At 38.9% G+C, this 23334-nt stretch overlaps 1 protein-coding gene across 4 annotated transcripts in view; it reads right to left on the bottom strand.

The window, feature by feature from the left end:
* OSBPL1A (oxysterol binding protein like 1A) overlaps positions 1 to 23334 on the bottom strand; it is a 238929-nt gene that overhangs the window by 170786 nt on the left and 44809 nt on the right. For all 4 annotated transcript variants that reach the window (XM_064294638.1, XM_003406354.4, XM_023543923.2 and 1 more), the window contains exons 5-7: positions 14492 to 14603; positions 11070 to 11155; positions 9640 to 9784 (exon numbers count right to left, since the gene is read on the bottom strand). In XM_064294638.1, the coding sequence (XP_064150708.1) occupies positions 9640 to 9784; positions 11070 to 11155; positions 14492 to 14603 (343 nt within the window). The remainder of the gene's footprint in view (positions 1 to 9639; positions 9785 to 11069; positions 11156 to 14491; positions 14604 to 23334) is intronic.

Genomic DNA, 23334 nt, shown 5'->3' with positions numbered 1-23334 from the left:
GAAAGGGGAAGGGAACCAAAATGACTTACTACAACAAACCAACAAAATACAAAAACCAGCAGCATTAAAGGACAAAGATTTAAGACACACACACACACACAAAAATTAAAAAATGGCAGAAGTAAGTCACTTCTTATCAGTAAATACACTGAATGTAAATGGACTGACTTCCAGTCAAAAGGCAGAGAGTGGCAGAATGGATGAAAAACCTTGATCCAACTATAAGATGCTTACAAGAGACACACCTTAGACCCAAGGACACAAATAGGTTGAAAGTGAAAAGGATGGAAAAAAATATTCCACACAAATTATAGGCAAAAGAAAGCTGGAGCAGCAATCTTAATATCAAAGTAGGCTTTAAGACAAAATGTTTTAGAAGAAATAAAGATGGACACTATACAGAGATAAAAAGATCAATTAATCAAGAAGATTTAACAATCATAAATATAGACACACCCAACAACAAAGCACCTAAACAGACAAAGCAAACACTGATAGAATTGAAGACAGAAACAGATGGAACTACAATAATAGTTGGAGACTTTAATACACTATTTTCAATATAGGCCAGAATATCTAGAAAGATCAGCAAGGAAAAAGAGAACCTGAATGACACAATAAACCAACTAGACTTAACAGATATAGATAGAACACTTCACCCAACAACAACACAATATACTCTAGGACACATGGGTCATTCTCCAGGATAGACCCCATGTTAGTTGACAAAGCAAGTCTCAATAAATTTAAAAAGACTGAAATCATGAAAAGTATTTTCTCTGACCACAACAGAGTAAAGCTAGAAATAACAGAAAAAAATTAAAAACTAGGAAATAGACAAACATATAGAAATTAAACAACATAGTATTTAACTACCAATGGGCCAAGGAAGAAATCACAAATTTCTCAGAGTCAAATGAAAATGAAACTTTAGGTGAAGAGAACGACAACATGCAATACAGGGGAGGTCAACACAACTGGACTGGACCAAAAGCAAAGAAGTTTCCTGAATAAACTGAATGCTTCGAAGGTCAGCGGAGCAAGGGCGGGGGTTTGGGGACTATGGCTTCAAGGGACATCTAAGTCAATTGGCAAAATAAATTCTATTAAGAAAACATTCTGCATCCCACTCTGAAGTGTGGCGTCTGGGGTCTTAAACGCTAACGAGCAGCCATCTAAGATGCATCAATTGGTCTCAACCTACCTGGATCAAAGGAGAATGAAGAACACCGAGGTCACAAGGTAAGTGTGAGCCCAAGAGACAGAAAAGGCCACATGGACTAGAGACTACATCATCCTGAGACCAGAAGAACTAGATGGTACCCAGCCACAACCGATGACTGCCCTGACAGGGAACACAACAGAGAACCCCTGAGGGAGCAGGAGAATAGTGGGGTGCAGACCCCAGAATCTCATAGAAAGACCAGACTTAATGGTCTAACTGAGACTAGAAGGACCCCAGTGGTCATGATCCCCAAACCTTCTGTTGGCCCAGGACAGGAACCATTCCTGAAGCCAACTCTTCAGACATGGATTGGACTGGACAATGGGTTGGAGAGAGATGCTGATGAGAAGTGAGCTACTTACTTGCATCAGATGGACACTTGAGACTGTGTTGGCATCTCCTGACTGGAGGGTAGAGAGGGTTAGAAACTGGCAAAATGGTCACAAAAGGAGAGACTGGAAGGAGGGAGCGGGCTGACTCATTGGGGGGAGAGTAAGTGGGAGTATGTACTAAGGTGTATATAACTTTACATTGAGAGATTGAATTGATTTGTAAACTTTCACTTAAAGCACAATAAAAAAATTTTTAAAAAATGAAAAAGAAAGCACAACAAATCAAAACTTTTAGGTTGCAGTGAAGGCAGTACTCAGAGGGAAACTTATGGCAATGAATGCCTACATGAAAAAAAGAAGATATAAAATCAACAGCCTATCCCAACAATGCCAGGAATCAGAAAAAGAAGAGCAAACTAATCCTAGAAACCAGAAGAAAAGAAATAACAAAAATTAAAGCAGAAACAGATGAAATTGAAAACAGAAAAACAATGGAATCAACAAAACCAGAAGTTGGTTCTTTGAAAAGATCAATAAAATTGACAAACCTTTAGCAAGAATGACAAAGAAAAAAAGAGGAAAGATGCAAATAACCAACTAAGAAATGAAAGAGGTGACATTACAACTGACCTGATAGAAATAAAAAAGAATTATGACAGAGTATTATGAACAACTGTATTGCAACAAACTAAATAACCTAAACGGAATGGATAAACTCTTAGAAGAACACAACCTACACAAACTGACTCAAGAGGAAACAGAAAATCTCAGCAGACCCATAATAAGTGAAGAGATTGAATCAGTGATAAAAAAATCTCCCAACAAGAAAAGTCCTGAACCAGGTGGCTTCATTGGGGAATTCTACCATTTAGAGAAGAATTGACACCAATACTGTTTAAACTCTTCCAAAAGATAAAGGAAGGAATACTCCCTAATTCATTCTGTGATGCAAACATAATTCTGGTACCAAAACAAGACAAAGATACCGCAAGAAAAGAAATCTAGAGGGCAATATCTCTTATGAATACAGATGCAAAAATTCTCAACAAAATACTATCAAAAACAGAATCCAACAGCATATTAAATAGGACCAAGTGGGATTTATTCCAGGAATGCAGAGATGTTCAACATTAGAAAATTAATCAACATAATATACCACATCAAAGAAAAAGAACTGTTCATCTCAATTAACATGGAAAAGGAATTTGATAAAATTTAACACCTTTTCTTGATAAAAAAACTCTCAAAAAGATAACAGAAAGGGAGTTCCTCAATATGATTAAGAGCATTTATAGAAAAACTAACAGTAAACATACTCAATGGAGAAGTCCAAGAGCTTTCCCCTTGAAACTGGGAACAAGACAAGGGTGCCTGCTCTCACCTCTTCTATTGAATATTATATTAGAAGTCCTAGCCAGAACAAGAAAAGGTATCCGAATTGGAAAAATGAAATAAAATTATCTCTATTCGCAGATGACATGATCCAATATACAGAAAATCCCAGAGAGTCCACAAGAAAACTTCTACAGCTAACAAAGGAATTTAGCAAAGTTGCAGGGTACAAGGTCAACAAACAAAAATCAGCTGAGTTTCTATACACCAGAAATGAGAAATCTGAAATGGAAATGAGAAAAACGATTCCATTCACAAGAGCATCTAAGAGAATAAAATAACTAGGAATAAATTTAACCAGGGATGTGAAAGACTTACACATGAAAGTTATAAAACACTGCTGAAAGACTTAAATAAATGGAAACGATGTTCCGTGTTCATGGACTGAAGACTTAATATTGCTAAGATATCATTACTACCCGAAGCAATCTATAAATACAACACAATGCTGATCAAAATCCCAACAGGCTTCTTCATAGGAAAAGAAAAACCAATTCTCAATCTAATATATGAAATGGCAAAAGGCCGTGCACAGCTAAAGCAATGTTGAAAGAGAACAAAGTAGGAGGATTCTCACTTTTTGATTTTAAAACATATTGTATAGCTACAGTAATCAAAACAGCCTGGTACTGGTACAGCAACAGACACGTAGGCCATGGAATTAAACCGAGAGTCCAGAAATAAACCCACACAACTACGGTAAACAGATTTTGACAAGGGTGCTAAGTCCACTCAATGGAGAAAGAAGAATCTCTTTAAAAAATGGAGATGGGGAAATTGGATTTCACGTAGAGAAGAGTGAAACAGGATACATGTCCCAGACCATGCACAAAAACAGATTCAAACTGTAATAAAGACCTAAACGTGCAAACTAAAACTAAAAATTCTTAGAAGAAAACACAGGGGCATGCTATGGGGCCTAGCTTTTAACTATGGGTTATCTAATATAATAACAAAAGCACAAACAGAAACCATATATCCAGTAAGCATCTAATAACTAAAATATAAATAAAACTTGGACAACTTAACAACAAAAAGACAACCTAATCATAAAATGGGCAAAGGACTTGAATAGACATTTCACTAAAGGGGACATTAAAATGGCTAATTAACACATGAAAAAATGCTCAATGTCATTAGCCACCAGAAAGATGCAAATCAAAATGACAATAAGGTACCATTTTACTCCCACTAGAATGGCTAAGATAAGCAAAACAAAACAGAATACAACAAAGGTTGGCAAGGATACAGAGAAACTGAAACCCTTAACCATTGCTGATGAGAACGTAAAATGGTACAGCCACGGTGGGACAACAGTGTGGTCATTCCTCAAAAAACTAGAAATAAAATTACTATGTAACCCAGCATTTCCATACCTAGGTCTATCACCAAAAGACTTAAAAGCAGAGACCCTATAGGTCACTATGAATCAGCATTGACTTGATGGCAGCGGGTTTGGTTTTTGGCAAGGAGAAACCACGCTTTATGTAAACAGGCTGTCTCTACTTTTTCACTATTTTAAATACAGCTGAAATAAACAACCTAGTACATGCCCCCTTGTATTCATGTGAACGTACTTTTTTATTGTTTTACTGTGGCCAAAGTCTAAATAACAAAGCATTTGCCAATTTAACATTTTTTACACGTATAAATCAGCGACATTATGTTGAATGTGTTGTGCAACCATCACCACTATCCATTTCCTTATTATTCCATCACCATTAACAGAAACTCAGTGCCCCCTAAGAAATGACTTCCTCCCATCCCGGTAACCACTAATAAACTTTGGTCTGTATATATTTGCCTATTTAATGTAAGTGGGATTAGACAATATTTGTCCTTCTGTGACTGAGTGACTTCATTCATTATAATGTTTTCAAGGTTCATCCATGTTTTAGTATGTATCAGTTCCTTATTTCTCTTTATGGCCGAGGAATATTCCATTGTATGTATGTACCACATTTTGTTTATCCATTCATCTGCTGACGGACATTTAGGTTGTTTCTGCCTTTCGGCTTCTGTGAACAGTGCTGCAACGAACACTGGTGTACAGCTTTCTGTTTGCATTTCTGCTTTCAATTATTTTGGGTATATACGTAAGACTGGGATTGATGAGTTAAATGGCAGCTTTATGTTTAACTATTTCAGGAACTACCAGATGGTTTTCGTACCATTTTGCAGTCCCACCAACAATGGATGAAGGTTCTAATTTCTTCAAATTCTCACCAATGTGTTTTATTTTTTTATTTTTTATTTAGACCTAAACCCTTCATCAAAGTTACCACTCACCTACTGTCTACTTAGTGTTTTTCCATCCCTACCTTTTCCCTCCCATGTAATCATCAAAAAGATTGTTTCTTTTTGTGTGTAAACCTTTACATGAGTTTTTACAATAGTGGTCTCAAACAATATTTGTCCTTCTGTGATTGACTTATTTCACTCAGCATAACACCCTCCAGATTCATCCATGTTGTGAGATGCTTTGCAGATTCATCATTCTTCTTTATCGTTGCATAGGACTCCATCGTGCGTATGTACCATAGTTTGTTTATCCAGTCATCTGTTAATGGGCATCTAGGTTGTTTCCATCTTTTTGCTATTGTGAACAATGCTGCAATGGACATAGGTACACATATGTCTATTCATGTGACGGCTCTTATTTCTCTAGGATATGTTCCTAAGAGTGGGATCGCTGGATCATACAGTATTTCTATTTCTAGCTTTTTTTTTAAGGACATGCCAGACTGTTTTCCAAAATGGTTGTACCATTTTCCATTTCCACCAGCAGTGTGTAAGAGTTCCAATCTCCCCACAGCCTCTCCAACACTTGTTATTTTCTGTTTTTTTGATTTATGCCAATAATGCTAGGGTGAGATGGTATCTTACTGTGGTTTTGATTTGCATTTTTTTTTTAATGGCTAGTGATTGCAAGCATTTCCTCATGTGTCTGTTAGCCGCTTGAATATCTTCTTTGGTGAAGTGTCTGTTCATTTCCTTTGCCCGTTTCTTAACTGGATTATTTGTCTTTTTGTTGTAGTGGTGTTAGATTTTCCTGTAGATTTCAGAGACTAGACCTTTGTTGGATTTATAATAGCCAAAAAATTTTTCCCAGTCTGTAGCTTCTCTTCTTACTCTTCTGGTGAAGTCTTTTCATGAGCCAAAAGCAAACCAAAACTGTTGCCTTCGAGTCAGTTCCAACTCATAGCGACCCTATAGGACAGAGTAGAACTGCCCCACAGAGTTTCCAAAGAGCACCTGGTAAATTTGAACTGCCAACCTTTTGGTTAGCAGACATAGCCCTTACAACCTACGCCACCACGGTGTCCTTTTGATGAACATTGTTTAATTTTTAGAAGATCCCAGTTACCTAATGTATCTTCTGGAGTTTGGGTGTTGTTAGTTATGGTTTGTATCCTGCTAATGCTGTGCATTAGGGCCTCTAGCATTCATCCTATTTTTTCTTCTATGACCTTTATAGTTTTGGTTTTATATACAGATCTTTGATACATTTCAAATTAGTTTTTGTGTATGGTGTGAGTCAATTTTTTGCTGACAGACATCCAGTTTTGCTGGCATCGTTTGTTAAAAAGACTGTCTTTTTCCCATTTGATGGCCCTTGTTGGAGATCAGTTGACCACAGGTGGATGGATTTACATCTGGGTTCTCAATTCTATTCCATTGGTCAATGTATCTATCGTTGTACCAGTACCAGGCTGTTTTGACTACTTAGCTGTATAGTAGGTTCTAAGATCAGGTAGTGCAAGTCCTCCTACTTTATTCTTCTTCAATACTGCTTTCCTTATTCAGGGCCTCTTCCCTTTTCATATAAAGTTAATGATTAGTTTTTCCATCTCTTGAAAGAATGCTGTTGGTATTCGGATAGGGACTGCATTGTGTTTGTAGACTGCTTTGGGTAGAATGGACATTTTCTCAATGTGGAGCCCACCTATCCATGAACATGGTATGTTTTTCCATTTATGTAGCTCTCTTTTGGTTTCTCGCAGTAGCGTTTTGTAGTTTTCTATGTATAGGCTTTTACATCCCTGGTTAGATTTATTCCGAAGTATTTCATTTTTTTAGGGGCTATTATAAATGGTATTGTTTTCCTGATTTCCTTTTCATTGTTCTCTTTATTGGTGTATAGGAATCTAACTGATTTTTATATGTTTATCTTGTATCCTGCCACTCTACTGAATCCTTCTATTAGTTCCAGTAGTTTTTTCACGGAGTCTTTTGGGTTTCTGTGTATAGTATCATATCATCTACAAATAGGGACAGTTTTACTTCTGCATTACCAATTTCGATGTCCCTTCTTTTTCTTGCCTTGTTGCTCTAGCTAGGACTTCCAGCACAATGTTAAATAGGAGTGGTGATAAAGGGCATCTTTGTCTTTTTCTTGCTCTCAAAGGGAATGTTTTCATTCTCTCTCTATTAGGAATGATGTTGGCTGTTGGTTTTATCTAGATGCCCTTTATTATGTTGAGGAATTTCCCTTCTATACTTATTTTATTGAGAGTTTTTATCATGAATGGGTGTTGGGCTTTGTCAAATGCCTTTTCTGAGTCAACTGAGATGATTGTGTGATTCTTTTATTTATGTGGTGGATTATGTTGATTGATTTTCTAATGTTGAACCATCCCTGCATACCTGATATGAATCCCACTTGGCCGTGGTGTATTATTTTTTTGATGTGATGCTGAATTCTACTGGCTAGAATTTTGTTGAGAATTTCTATACCTATATTCATGAGTGATATTTGTCTATAATCTTCTTTTTTCTGGTATCTTTACCTGGTTTTGATATCACGGTTATGCTGGCTTCATAGACCATCTATTATTTTATGCTGTGTTTTGTTTTGATCACAGACATACTAGCAAAGCTGAAGTTGTATCACGCTGTGGTTTTGATTTGCTTCTCTTTAATGACTGCCAAGGAGCCCTGGTGGCACAATGGTTAAGCACTCAGCTGGTAACCAAAAAGTTGGCCGGTAGAACCCACCCACCCGATCCACAGGAAAAAAGACCTTGCGATCTACTCCTACAAAGATGAGAGCCTAGGAAACCCATGGGGACAATTCTAATCTGTCACATTGGGTTGCAATGGGTCAGAATCGACTCAATGGCACCTAACAACAACAGTGACTAATGCCACTACTGGTCTGTCAGTTTACCATACTGTGGTGGCTTGCACATTGCTATGATGCTGGAAGCTATGCCACCAGTATTTCAAATACCAGCAGGGTCATCATTACATTAACCTTTCGAAAGCAGAGCTTTAACCTCATCCCTCTACTGCTCACCTAGTTCCCCCCCCTCGCTGCCCCGGTCTCCTTGACCTTCCAAATTGAGACTTAATACACTCTATCATTTCAAGGTTTTTCACTCTATGACCCTAACCTTCATCTAGATGATTACCTACTACCACTCCCCTTCATGTGTCCTTGCATGTGTCAACCTGGGGATGTCACCTAAACCTGACTCAGTTTTCACCTTAGTGCCTTTGCTCATTATCTTCTCTATGCTTATAATATCATTTCCCAACTTTCTGCTTATCAAAGCCTTACTGGATAATCATGGTACTGTGGTTGTATTAAAAAAAGGAAAAGTGGGGGGCTTTCTGTTAAAGACACAAACTGAAGTATTTACAGATGAAATTTAATAAAGAAAAATCATACAAGGGCTTCAAGATTTATATCAAATACCTAATCCTTTATGAAGCTATTCCCAAATACCTCAACCCTTCAACAGAACATGTAACACTCACAAGGTATTATGTGCTATGCATTACTGTAAGTGCTGGGCAAAGTAGATAGGATATTTTCCCCACCTTTCGGAGGTCAGTCTAATGGGAGACAGTTACATAAGCCAACAGTTACCACAAAGTGTGATTTGGGCTATAATGGAGGTGAACACAGGGGCCTGTGGGATCACTGAGGGCTCCTAATCCGGCTAGTAGCAGGCAGAGGGAAGCATCCTAAAAAGAGGTGCCTAAAGGCACGAAGGAGCCCTGGTGGTACAGTTGTTAAGAGGTCAGCTGCTAACCAAGAGGCTAGCAGTTTGAATTCACCAGCTGCCGCTTCGAAACCCTATGGGGCAGTTATACTTTGTCCTATGGGGTTGTTTTGCGTCAGAATCAACTCGATGGAAATGGGTTTAGAGGCACGAATAGGTCACTCCAGGCAGCTTCTCACCTGGTTATCCAATCCTGTCTTTGTTACACGCATATCATGCATGTTCTTATCTTTTCTTTGAGGGCAGAATCTATCTTAGTCTCAGTGCCTCCTATGGAGTAACCAAAAAAAAACACCAAACCTGTTGCCATTGAGGCGATTCTGACTCATAACAACCCTATAGGATAGAGTAGAACTACCCCATAGGGTTTCCAAGGAGTGGCTGGTGGATTTGAACTGTCATCCTTTTGGTTAGCAGCTGAACTCTTAACCACTGCACCAGCAGGGCTCCTCTTAGGGAGTAGGCATTATTAAACGTTTAAGTCTTAACTGGGAAGTAAATTAATAAGCTTATTTTTTGTGTGTTTATGAACACCTTGACTTCAAAATTAAATACTGACCATAGAGTTTAACAAAGGCTGAATACTAAAATAATTTTACACAGCATTGACTTTGTCTTATAAAATAAAAATAAAATTTTTATTCAAATAATCAACAATGGCTTTCACCAACATGCTTACCATTTTTGTTCTTCCGACTAGGATCTGCTCCGCTTTTTAGAAGCTTTAAGGCACACTGCTTATGGGCTCGGTAAGCTGCACAATGCAAGGGTGTATTTCCTAATTGATCTGAACAGTTAACATCAGGAGGATTGGGCCTGTTGAGCTAAAGATTAAAGAAATGCAATGTGGAATTACATAGCAAAGATAGACTTTCTCCCACAAAATGCATGAAGGTGTAAGTGAAATGTTTCAGCGAGCTCTCATATTACAGAACCCGAAGCACAGCTGGGCTCCTGGGCAGCTAGGCTGTCAGTAGCTTCTTGCTCACTGAGCCAGCCATCCCTGTCATTCCCCAGGCTCATTCTCAACATGCCATCAAATCTCAGGCCTGTGTCCAGGTCCCATGCTCTTTTGACAACAGACGCCAGCACCACCCAGCCACCTTAGTGAAATTAATATTTCACTAAGATTTGATCCCTCCTTCCAGTCTTGTAATTCACACTCATGACAGCAAAATTACAAATCAGTCTACCATCGACAGTCATTCAGAAGAGTTAATACCATAAATGTTAAATGTGTAAATGTCAAAACTCTGCTGAATTTGTTGCTCGCCACTTACTGCTTTAGAAGCTTCTTTATACAGTCTCCATTTCGCAAAGTTTCAAAAATGTTTTAGGCACTGTATTTGGAAACCAAAGAAGCCTTTTCAAATGAGCTGAAATAACTTTAAAGCAAATGGCAATACTTCAAGTCTTAAATTCAGAACAAATTTAGAGTTACATGTTTAATGAGGCTATGCAGGAAAGGGAAACTGGAAAGCAGGTCTCCTAAGAAGAAGGGAAGAAAAAAAACACCAGTGGGCAAAGCTTTTGGTCTGCTCAAACATCCACATGATACATTTCAAAACATTTTTCTCCTTTGTTACTTTCCTGGAAGTACAGTTACTATTCCTTTCAGAACATATTGCTCATCAAAATTAGAGTAATATATTCCTTGATACTGTCCTATGTATTATGTGGAGCTCTGGTGGTGTGGTGGTTAAGAGCTTGGCTGCTAACCAAAAGGTCAGCAGTTTGAATCCACCAGAGGCTCTGCAAAAAACCCTGCAGGGCAGTTGTACTTTGTCCTATAGGGCCATTAGTGTCCTATCTGGGGGGAATAAAAGGATGTCTTTACACTAACTATTGGCCTTGAAAATTGGATTCTTATCCATCATGTTTTTGGGGGAGGGATGGGTGTCAATCACAAATTCAGAAAGAAACATCCCAATTGAAAATGTGTCTCCTTACACTATTGCCATGATACTGCTTTCAGACACTTAAAGACTTCTGCTCTGTTATTATGATCTCTAGAGTTTTTGGTCCCACAATTCAACTAAGTTATGACTAACGTTATGAAAATTTTTCCTAAAGTGTAAAGAAATATTCCCCCCCCTTTTTTTTTTTTACCAGTGCAGTGAGTTCTGCCGTTTTGCCTTCTCTTGCTGCTGCTAAGAGTAATTCTTCAAGCTTTCTTTGCTGAGTCCTTTCAACTGCTGCAAAAGAAAAGTTCACATTACTCTACTCTTAGGATCATTTGCATGTTTATTACAAAGGTGCATAAAGAATAAAGTGGTCATGGTGAGAAAAATCAAATTTTTGAACTGCAATTGGAATATACTTACACTTTATTGTTATTACTACTGACTTACATTTTAGAGCACAGGTTTGGATGAATTTATGTTTTCAATTCAGAGGTCTGTAAGTATTTTACTCACTACAATAACCAACACAAATAATTATAAATCGCTTTTACATACTGAAATTCGATCACATATCTGCCTTTGAAAGGTAGATAAGTGAGGTTCATATTTTCATTCATGAAACTTAGAATGTGAAGAGAAAAGAAATAACATTGGTAGGACAGCCTCCACCAGACTGAGTCCAGCACAACTAGATGGTGCCCAGTGACCACTGCCAACTGCTCTGACAGGGATCACAATAGAGGATCCCAGACAGAGCTGGAGAAAAATGTAGAACAAATTCTAACTCATAAAAAAAAGACCTACTGGTCTGACAGAGTCTGGAGGAACCCCAAGAGTATGGCCCCTAGACACCCTTTTAGCTCAGTAATGAAGTGACTCCTGAGGTTTGCCCTTCAGCCAAAGATCAGGCAGGCCCATAAAACAACACAAAACTACATGGGCAAAGCACCCCAGGGCAAAGATGAGATGTCAGAAAAACAAAACCAAAAAAATAAATAAATAAACCCAAACCCAGTGCCATTGAATCAATTCCAACTTATAGCGACCCTACAGGACAGAGTAGAACCGCCCCATAGAGTTTCCAAGGAGTGCCTGGTGGATTCAAACTGCCGACCATTTCTTTGGTTAGCAGCCGTAGCACTTAACCACTACGCCACCAGGGTTTCCTAAGATGTCAGAAGGGGACAGGAAAACTGATAACGGAGAACTCAGGGTCAAGAAGGGGAGAGTGTTGACATGTCATAGGATTGGAAACCAATGTCACAAAACAATATGTCTATTGTTTAGCGAGATGCTAATTTGCTCCATAAACCTTCATTTAAGTAAAATTTAAAAAAATAAATAGAACAATAACATTGGTAGGAAGATGCACCAAGCATATAAATATACTTAGATATATATCAATTTGCTTATATACCAAAACCAAACTTGTTATCGTATAGCAATCCTATAGGACAGAGTAGAACTGCCTCATATGGTTTCCAAGGAGCAGCTGGTGGATTCAAACTGCTGACGTTTTGGTTAGCGGCCGAGCTCTTAACCACCGTGCCTGTAACACTTACTATGCCATGGGCTATTCAAAGCACTTTAAAAATATTAACTCATTAATACTACTACTGAGTAGTAGTGCCTTGTGAGGTAGGTATTACTATTGCCCTCATTTATAGGTGGACTGCCTTACCAAGAAGTTAAGGAACTTAACCAAAGTTGCACAGCCGGGAAGTGGAAGAGCTGAGATTTGAACTCAGGTGGGCTGCTTCCAGAGTCCATGCTCTTATCACTACCCTATGCTGCCTCTCAAATCATACTGGCATGGAAAGAGAGCAAATGGCAGTCTGATTTGTTTAAGAGACTGGAATATGTAAAAAGGTCTAATTTCTGCTACATTTGAATTTTGTTTTGGCTTATAAAATAGAAGTAAATTCACAGAAAGGTTTAGTAATCCCACTCAAGATGTATGTATAATATCCTGTACAAAGGCTGCAAGGGAGGAACTACAACAGGCTTTTCAGGTCTTCCTGATAAAGTTAAGGTCATAGAAAGAGAAGAAGGCTGGGAGCCAGGTGACTGAGGGAGCAGATGAACGTTTCACTAATTGTTGTTTGAGACAATATACGCACCATCCTATTTAAACTACAAGAACAAGCATACTGAATACAGGAATAGCTGGAACTAGTTTAGTTTTATCTTAAGAAACATTACTACATACACACCACCATCTCCTATTTTCGCAGTTTTAGTTCTATACCTAGACCCCGCTCTACCTTAAAGGAAGAAGGCCAAGCCTCTACCTAGGCCCTCAATGCTGCCTGCTTTTGCTGGAATTCACTATATTCAGACGACTGCATGTATCCCTTCAGTTGTCACGTATCCTTTCATACATTCTTGAAGGCAGGTCCCTGTTCTTATTCTTCTTTGTAGCCTAGGCATTTGTAACAGTGTCCAGCACAATGCATACTCAGTCAATAAAAATTTACTGAACAATCAGTTAATGCTTAATGCTGGTTCTAGACTTTAGGGAAGGCTCAAAATGAAGGATTTAGAGTTGAAAAGCCTGCACATGTTCCTGGACTATGTTCCTCGACACTCCCTGTCCTGTGTTCATTCCATTTTGCGGGATGGGGCTTCCAGAGGGCTGGTAATTTTCCCTTTCTAAAAGTGGATCTTGTTTACATGGAGGTGTTCCATATTTTAAAACAATGGGCTGTTTATTAAAAAAAAATAAATAAGGACATATAATTATCTGCATATACTGTATACCTCAGTACATTGTCGTAAACCAAACTTACGACATATCTGAGTCACAATGAACAGCATTCATGATGTCTGTGCGTTTTTTTTTTTTTATCATTGGCAATATGTACTACATATTACGTTGCAACACGTAATTTGCTGATGCTATCATTCTCAGATGTTCACTTGCAGATGTTCAATGTTATAAAGATACTGATAATAAAAGGCAATAATAATGAAAAAAAAAAAACAACAAGGTATCTGACTTATGTCAGAACTGATTTATGATGGAGTCGTCAGAATGGAACTACTTTGTAAGTCAGGGACCAGCTGTACTTCAAATCCAAAAAATTATCTGCCTTAAAATTTTAAATTGAATATGACTAAAAAACTACCTCTTTATCTTTCTTTCCAATCAGAATTCAGTTAGTAGGAATCTCTGTAGTCATGAAGTCTAACTCTGTCCTCAGGACCACTGAGCTGGCCAGAACTGCCTTCTCCAACCTCACCTGACTCCCAAATGCCATACCTTACAGTTCACCTGTCCTGCACTTCTGCATTCCTTCATTACCTGGCTGCTTCAGTCTATGAGTCACACTCCCTCGTGGTTCTAATTATCTACTTCTAACTTCACTAAAAACTCTAAAGATAGGTAACAAAACTTGCCATACTTTTGTATAAATTAAGAGTTTAAAGGTTGTAATTGATGGCTTGAGGAAATGCTCATATAGATAACTGTGTCTCTAACCAGTGACTTCTAAAAACTGTATTATCTGTAGAGCACAGGCATGGTGTCATCTGTTTTGGCATCTCAGAAGCCATTTTTATTTATACTCTGGGATCTTAGCTATTACTCAACAAAATGGTGTTTTTATTATGATCCATAACATTTACCTTCAAGCATGTTTCTGATTTCTTTGTCATGAGTGACTTCTTTTGCTGTCTGTCCACTCCCATTAACAACCGCAGTATCAGCATTATATTCCAAGAGAAGCATCACCAGCTCCTAAAGTAGCAAAGAAATCATTTTAGCTGTTACCAAGCTAAAACTTTATTGTATCATGGCCCATTTCCAAATTACTACAGTGTTCCTATGACAGAAAAAAGTGCTGTGTACCAGTACCAGTTGCTGTTAAGTCTACTACAGCTCACGGAAACCCCATGTGTGTCAAAGAACTATGCTCCATAGGGTTTTCAGTGACTTTTCCAAAGTACATCACCAGGCCTTTCTTCTGAGGTACCTCAGGGTGGACTCGAACTTCCAACCTTTTGGTTAACAGCCAAGTGAGTTAACCATTTGTACCACTCAGGGACTCATGTTAGAAAAAGGTACTTTGTAGGAATCTTTATATCATATCAGCTATAATAAGTGATTCAATGACTGACTGCTGCAGGGGCCTAAAGGTCTGGCCCTCTCACCCCCACTGCGCAGGGTGGTCAGAGCTTCCCACAGGGTCAGCTGGCGCATCCCTCGAGGACACTGCTCGACTATCTCTCTGCCCAAACCTGCTTCTTTCCTTCAACCCCTTCCACAGGGGTTGATCCCTTCACAACCTCAATTAACATAATGCCCACTAATCTCCATCTCGGTCAGCTTCTCGGGGAACTTAACCTATAAAAAATGTCAATATTTACATCTATATTTCAGAGTTGCTGTTTCACGTTAAATGAAACGATATGTCAAGTCAATTGGACAGTGCCTGACACATAGCAGGCATTCGGTGCATAAGTATGAGAAATGGAATCCTAGGGAACAAGACAGATAACCAACCCATACACTGCTGTCAAGTTGATTCCGACTCATAGCAACCCTACAGACAGAGGAGAACTGCCCCCATAGGGTTTCCAAGGCTGTAAATATCCATAGAAGCAGAATGCCACATCTTTCTCCTGCAGAGTGCCTGGTGGGTTTGACCATCGACCTTTCAAGTAGCAGCTGAGTGCTTTAACCACTGCACCACCAGCGCTCCTAAAAAACCCCAGAGTTATATGTATATTCCCTATTCCAGGCGAGATATAAATAATTCTGTACATGGAACATAGGAAGCATTTGTTTCCAATGTATACTCAATTCTGCTAGAAAACCGTAACTGTCAAAATAAAAAGTAAGCACCAAGGTCCAATTATGTACTATGTTTACTATATCACTATTATAAACTGATTACCAAAAGGAAGTAAAACCTTCAGAATTCTATCTGTATCTGAAAAATAAAGTAAGGAAAAATGCTAAATACAACTTATAAAAATCCTGGTATACTAATTTTTACCAAAGAACCCTGTTTTTGTTGTTAGGTGCAATTTATACAAAAGATTAATTAAGTCTAGTTACTAGAATAAGAAAAAGTGTGAAACAACATGTAATAAATTCATTCTTCTTTTTGGTGAGTGGTGTCTGGGGTCTTAAAAGCTAGTGAGCAGCCATCTAAGATGCATCAATTGGTCTCAACCCACCTGGAACAAAGCAGAATAAAGAACACCATAGACACAAGGAAAATATGAACCCAAGAGACAGAAACGGCCACATAAACCAGAGACTCCAGCCCGAGACCAGAATAACTAGATGGTGTCCGGCTACCACCAATGACTGCCCTGACAGGGAACACAGCAGAGGGTCCCTGATGGAGCAGGAGAAAAGTGGGATGCAGACCTCAAATTCTAGTAAAAAGGCCAGACTTAATGGTCTGACTGAGACAGAATGGACCCCAGAGGTCATGGCCCCTGGACTCTCTGTTAGCCCAAAACTAAAACCATTCTCCATGCCAAGTCTTCAGACAAAAAGATTAGATCAGACTATAAGACATAAAATGATACTGGTGAGGAGTGTGCTTCTTAGCTCAAGTAGACACATGAGACTATGTGGGCAGCCCCTGTCTAGAGGTGAGATGAGAAGGCAGAGAGGGACAGAAACTGGTTGAATGGACATGGGAAATACAGGGTGGAGAGAAGGAATGTGCTGTCACATCGTAGGGAGGGCAACTAGGGTCACATAACAATGTGTGCGTAAGTTTTTGTATGAGAAACTGACTTGAACTGCAAACTTTCACATAAAGCACAATCAAAAAAAAAAAAGAGAAACAAACATTTGCTAATCTGCAAAAAAAAAAAAAATTCCTCTTTGTTGTTGTTAGATGCAGTCAAGTCAGTTCTGACTCATAGCGACCCTACGTACAACAGAACAAAACACTGCCCGGTCCTGTGCCATCCTCGCAATCGTTGCTATGTTGAGCCCGTTGTTGCAGCCACTGTGTCAATCCATTTCATTGAAGGTCTTCCTCTTTTTCACTGACCCTACTTTACCAAGCATGACGTTCTTCTCCAGGGACTGGTTCCTCCTGATAACATGTTCAAAGTACGTGAGACGAAGTCTTGCCATCTTTGTTTCTAAGAAGCAGTCTGGCTGTACTTCTTCCAAGACAGATTTGTTCATTCTTCTGGCAGTCCATGGTACATTCAATATTCTCTGCCAACATAGTAATTCAAAGGCATCAATTCTTCTTTGGTCTTCCTTATTCATTGTCCAGCTTTCACGTGCATATGAGGTGATTGAAAATACCATGGCTTGGGTCAGGTGCACCTTAGTCCTCAAAGTGACACCTTTGCTTTTTTATACTTTAAAGATTATTTTGCAGCAGATTTGCCCAATGCAATATTTCATTTGATTTCTTGACTCCTGCTTCCATAGGCATCGATCATGGCTCCAAGTAAATGAAATCCTTGACAACTGCAATCTTTTCTTCCTTTAACATGATGTTGCTTATTGATCCAGTTGTGAGGATTTTGCTTTATGTTGAGGTGCAATCCATACTGAAGGCTGTAGTCTTTGACATTTATCAGTAACTGCTACAAGTCCTCTTCACTTTGAGCGAGCAAGCCTGTGTCACCTGCATATTGCATGTTGTCAATGAGTCTTCCTCCAATCCTGATGCCATGTTCTTCATATAGTCCAAATTCTCAGATTATATGCTGAGCGTACAGATTGAACAAGTACGGTGAAGGAATACAACCCTGACACACACCTTTCCTGATTTTAAACCATGCAGTATCCCATTGTTCTGTTTGAACGACTATCTCTTGGTCTGTGTACAGGTTCTGCATGAGCACAATTAAGTGTTCTGGAATTCCCATTCTTCACAGTGTTATCCACAATTTCTTATGATCCACACAGTTGAATGCCTTTGCATAGTCAATAAAACTATCAAATTCAAATAAACATCATTCTTCTATAGCTCATGGTAAATGCACATAAACTTTTCAATTGTGGGAATATAAAATAACTTTTAGAGATCATGTTGGACTACAGTCTACAATCAGAATAAACAAAAAATACCCCTGTGTCATAGTTAATTTTCCAGATCATCCAAATTAAAAAAAAAAAAAACAGAAATATTGCGTGAAAGCAACTTCTGGCTATGGTAGAATTAAAAATTCAGAGAAGGTGGGGTGGAGTGAGATGACAAAGTAAGGGGCCAGTCTCATTTATTTCCCCCAGCAACTAACCCACTAAGCAATGAATAAAAACAATTACAGACTGAGATCTCAGATCTCTGGACAGCAACTGAGGTTTGGAGAGTCAGAGTGAGTCCTGAACTGGGGGAGAAAAAGTGGGGACAGCACAGAAGCTGAGAGAACCTACCCACTAATATTGGGATCACTCACTCATTGTAGCCATTTTGGGACGGGGACAGGCAACACCCCAAACAGGGAACATAGGGAGCTAATTCTTTAACGGGGAGCAAACTGGCCATGGGAGCGCAGAGGCCCCACAATTGGGAGAGAGAAGAGGGAGGCCATGGTACCTTGAAACAGTGTTGTTGAATTTCTGAGACAGATGGTCACAAGGACCATGAGAAACTGCAAGGGCAGGAGGGTGACAGGAACACTTCAGACTTGACAGGCAACACAGAAGGAAAGAGCTGGCTCCCTGCCACTGTGGGCACTGTGGAAGAGCTTGTGCGGGGGTGCCTGTGAGGAAAGAGAGCCCCTACATTCACCACAGGAAAGTTGGCCCCCCCACCCCACTGACGTCAGCATCTGCAACCAACTAAACCCACCCTCCCATGCAGGTGTACTGAGTTCCAGAGATCAAGCATCCAGAAGTCCCGAACCATCACTGAAAAAAGCATAAAGTTAAGAGTGCCCTCTAGCGGGTCTCAGAAGATAGCAAGCCCACTGCTGCTGGGTCGATTCTGACTCATAGCGGCCCAACAGAACGGAGTAGAATTGCCCCACAGGGTTTCCATGGAGCAACTGGTAGATTCGAACTGTCAACCTTTTGGTTAGCAGACAAGCTCTTAACCACGGTGCCACCAGGGCTCCAACAAAGCAATACACTACTAAGAAACTACTGGGTCATAGAAGAAATCAAAAATTTCTAGAACCAAACAAAACTGAGAACACAACATATCAAAACCTTTGGAACAAAAGTAGTATTCAGAGGGAAATTCATAGCAATAAATGCCCACATTAAAAAAGATCCAATATCAACAACTTAAGCCAACAACTTGAACAAATAGAAAAGGAAGAGCAAAGGAAGCCAAAAGCTACCATAAAAAAGGAAATAATAAAGATCACGGCAGAAATAAATGAAACAGAAAACAGAAAAACAATAGAAAGAATCAGCACAACCAGAAGTTGGTTCTTTGAAAGGATCAATAACATAGACAAACCACTGGCTAGAGAAAGAAAGAAAAAAAACAAAAACCACAAGAGGCAAGGAAATGAAATTGGTCACATTACAACCAATCCAACAGAGATAAAGAAGACCATAACTAATTACTATGAAAAGTTTCACTCCAAAAAAATTAAAAACTGAAATGAAATGGACAAATTCCCAGAAACACACTTCTACCTAAACTAACACTGAAGTAGAAAATTTAAACAGACCCATTACAAGAGACTAAAGATGTCATCAAAAAACTGCCAACCAAAGAAAAATCCCAGGACAGATGGCTACACTGGAGAATTCTACCAAACATTCATAAAAGAGCTGTCACCAATCCTACTCAATCTCTCCAAAAACACAGATGAAAAAGGAACACTACCAAACTCTTTCTATAAAGCCAGTATAACCCTGATACCTAAACCAGGGGCAGATATCACAAAAAAAGAAAATTACAGATCAACATCCCTTATGAACACAGATGCAATATTTTTCAACAAAACTGTAACCAGCAGACTTCAGCAACATATCAAAAAAATCATACACCATGATCAAGTGGGATTCATACCACTATTACCAGGGTGGTTCAGCATTAGAAAATCAATCACTGTAATCCACAATATAAAGAAAACAAAGAAAAAGGACCATATGATCATATCAATTGATGCAGAAAAGGTATCTGATAAAATTCAACACCCTTTCCTGAAAAAACTCTCAGGAAGATATGAATGGAAGGGAAATTTCCCAGCATAATTAAGGGCTTATATGCAAAACCAACAGCCAACATTACACTCAGTGGAGAAAGGCTGAGTGCCTTCCTTTTTAGAACAGGAATGAGACAAGGATGCCCATTATTACCACTCTTACTCAACACTGTACCAGAAGCCCTAGCCAGAGCAAGAAAACAAGAAAGGCATCCAAACTGGAAAGGAAGAAGTAAAACTATCTATGTTTGCAGATGACATGATCCTATACATAGAAGATCTTGAAGATTCCACAAGAAAACTGCTGAAACTAATAGAAGAATTTAACAACGTTGGAGGGTACAAGACCAACACACAAGTCAGTTAGTTTCCTCTACGCTAACAAAGACTACTCCGAAAAAGAAATCAAGAAAACAATACCACTTACAATAGCCTCCAAATTGATAAAGCAGGGATTAGCCTAATCTGGGACATAAAAGACTTACATGACGAAAATTATAAAACACTACTCCAAGAAACTAAAAGAGACCTGCAAAAATGTATAGACAACCCAATATAGCGAAAATGTCAACTCTACAGATACAATGCAATCCTGATACAAATCCCAACAACATTCTTTACTGAAATGAAAAAACTAATGACCAACTTCATGTGGAAAGGAAAGAAATCCTGCATAGCCAAAGCAATATTACAGAAAAAGAACAAAGTAGGAAGCCTCGAACTCCCCGCTATCAAAACATACTATACAGCTACTATAATCAAAACAGCCTGATACTGGTTCAACAAAAGATATACAGACCAGTAGAACAGAATTGAGAACTCAGAATTAAGCCCAATCAACTACAGATAACTGATTTTCGACAAGGGGTCAAAGCCAATTCAGTGGGGAAGAAACAGTTTCTTTCATAAACGGTGCTGGCAAAACTGGATCTCCACCTGCAGAAAAATGAAACAAGACCCATACCTCACGCCATACACAAAAACTAACTCAAAATAAATCAAAAATCTAAGTGTTAAATCTAAAACCACAAAATTCCTGGGAGAAAACTATGGGACCTAATCTTCTGTAAAATTAGATAACAAATATTACAACAAACGTATGAACACAGGACAAAATACATAGGACCTCGTAAAAATAAACATTTATTCTCATCAAAAGAGTAAACAGACAACCTACAGACTGGGAAAAAAATCTTCAGAAATAACTTCTTTGATAAGGGTCTAATCTCTAAAATCTATTGAAAACTCCAAGAACTTAACAAGACAATCCAATCATAAAATGGGCAAAGGACCTGAACAGAACCTTCATCAAAGAAGACATTCAATCAGCCAACAAACATACAAAAAGATGTTCATAATCATTAGCCATTCCAAAAACCAAGCCTGACTCATCAGCCATTAGAGAGATGCAAATCAAAACTACAACGAGACATCTTACCATGGCTAAAAACCCAACCCACTGCCATCGAGTCAATTCCAACTCATAGCAACCCTATAGGACAGAGTAGAACTGCCCCATAGAGTTTCCAAGGAGCGCCTGGCGGATTTGAACTGCCGACCTCTGGGTTAGCAGCTGTAGCACTTAACCACTACGCCACCTGGGTTTCCATGGCTAAAACAGCACTGATTTAGGGGGAAAAAAAAAAGATAAATGTTGACAAAGATGTGGGGAGATTGGAACCATTATCGATTGCGGGTGGGACTGTAAAATGGTACAACCACTAAGGAAAATGATATGGTGCTTTCTCAAAAAACTTAAAAAATAGAACTACCCTATGATCTAGTAATTCCACTCCTAGATATATACCCTAAAAAAAACCCATCAAACCTGTTCCTGTCGAGTCAATTCCAACTCATAGAGACCCTAGAAGACAGAGTAAAACTGCCCCACAGGGTTTCCAAGGAGTGCTGGTAGATTCGAACTGCCGACCTTTTGGTTAGTAGCTGAGCTCTTAACTACTGAGCCCCCAGGGCTCTGTATATACCCTAGATACCTAAAAAATAATAACACGAATATATGCATACCTATGTTGATTTCTGCTTTATTCAGAATTGCAAATAAATGGAAACAACCAAAGTGTCCATCAACAGATGAATGGATAAGCAAACCATGGTACATGCATACAATGGAATACTATGCAACCATAAAGAACAATAATGAGTCCACAAAACAAATTTTAACATGGATGCACCTGGAGGGCATAATGCTACATGAAATAAGTCAAGCATATAAGGACAAATATTGTATGATTTTATAAGAAGATAACAATAGATATATAGACACCAATGTTCATTGGTGGTTACCAGGGAGAGGATGGGGAGGGGAAAGTACGCTTTAGATCACAGAGACTTAGTTTTTTTGGTGATGGGAAAAGTAGCACTGAACGTGGATGTAGTGAGCATAGCACAACCAAAGTAAAAACAAGTGTTCAAGCACATATGGATGGGTAACAGAAGTATCTATCCCCCCACTATCACTGAGTCATTTCCGACTCATAGTGACCCCATAAGGTTTCCAAGGCTGTAAATCTTTTTGGTAACAGACTGCCACATCTTCCTCCTATGAAGCTGCTGGTAGTTTCAAACCACCAACCTTTCAATTGGCAATCAAGCACTTTACCCACTGCACCACTGGGGCTCAAAGTTTCTATAGGTACACGTAAATTCAAATATGTGAGTGTAGGCACATATATTCACTGAAGACACAAATATGGATATTCCTCAGACATCACCAACACCTTCCAACATTGGTTTTCTGGATTTGAAAGCTTAGGACCATAGTCTCATGGGACAACTAAGTCAATTGGCATAACATCGTTCACAAAAATCATGATCTACATCCTAGTGAAGTGAGTAGCATCTGGGATCTGAAAAGCTCGTGAGTGGCCACCTAAGATACACTATGGGTCTCTACCTGCCAGGAGCAAAACAGTAAGAAGGTAACCAAAAGCTCAGAGAAGGAACAAGTCTACATGAGCCACAACCTCATTTACCCTGAGACCAGAAGAGCTAGATGGTGTCTGGCTACCACCACTGACCATTCTGACTGGTACACAATAGGTGGTCCTGGATAGAACAGGAGACAAACGTGGAGCAGAACTCAAATTCTTAAATAATAATAAAACCAAACAAAACTGGAACAGTAGAGAACAGAGGATTCCCTGAGACCATCACCCTGAGACTCTTTAAACCTAGAACCAAGCCTATCCTGAGATCAACTTTTAGCAAAATGGCAGAGTGGCACACAAAATAAAGGATATTACCCATAAGATTGGTGATCTACATAAAAAACCATCAGTATGAAAACAAAAGGTCAAAAATTACTTAAAAGCAGATGAAATGATAAGGGGGCAGGAAAACTACAGTACTGGAAA

This window comes from Loxodonta africana, chromosome 11 (genome assembly GCF_030014295.1).
Source record: "Loxodonta africana isolate mLoxAfr1 chromosome 11, mLoxAfr1.hap2, whole genome shotgun sequence".
Taxonomy (NCBI): Eukaryota; Metazoa; Chordata; class Mammalia; order Proboscidea; family Elephantidae; genus Loxodonta; species Loxodonta africana.
Note: the sequence above shows the minus strand (reverse complement) of the source record. Positions and strands in the feature narration are given on the sequence as shown.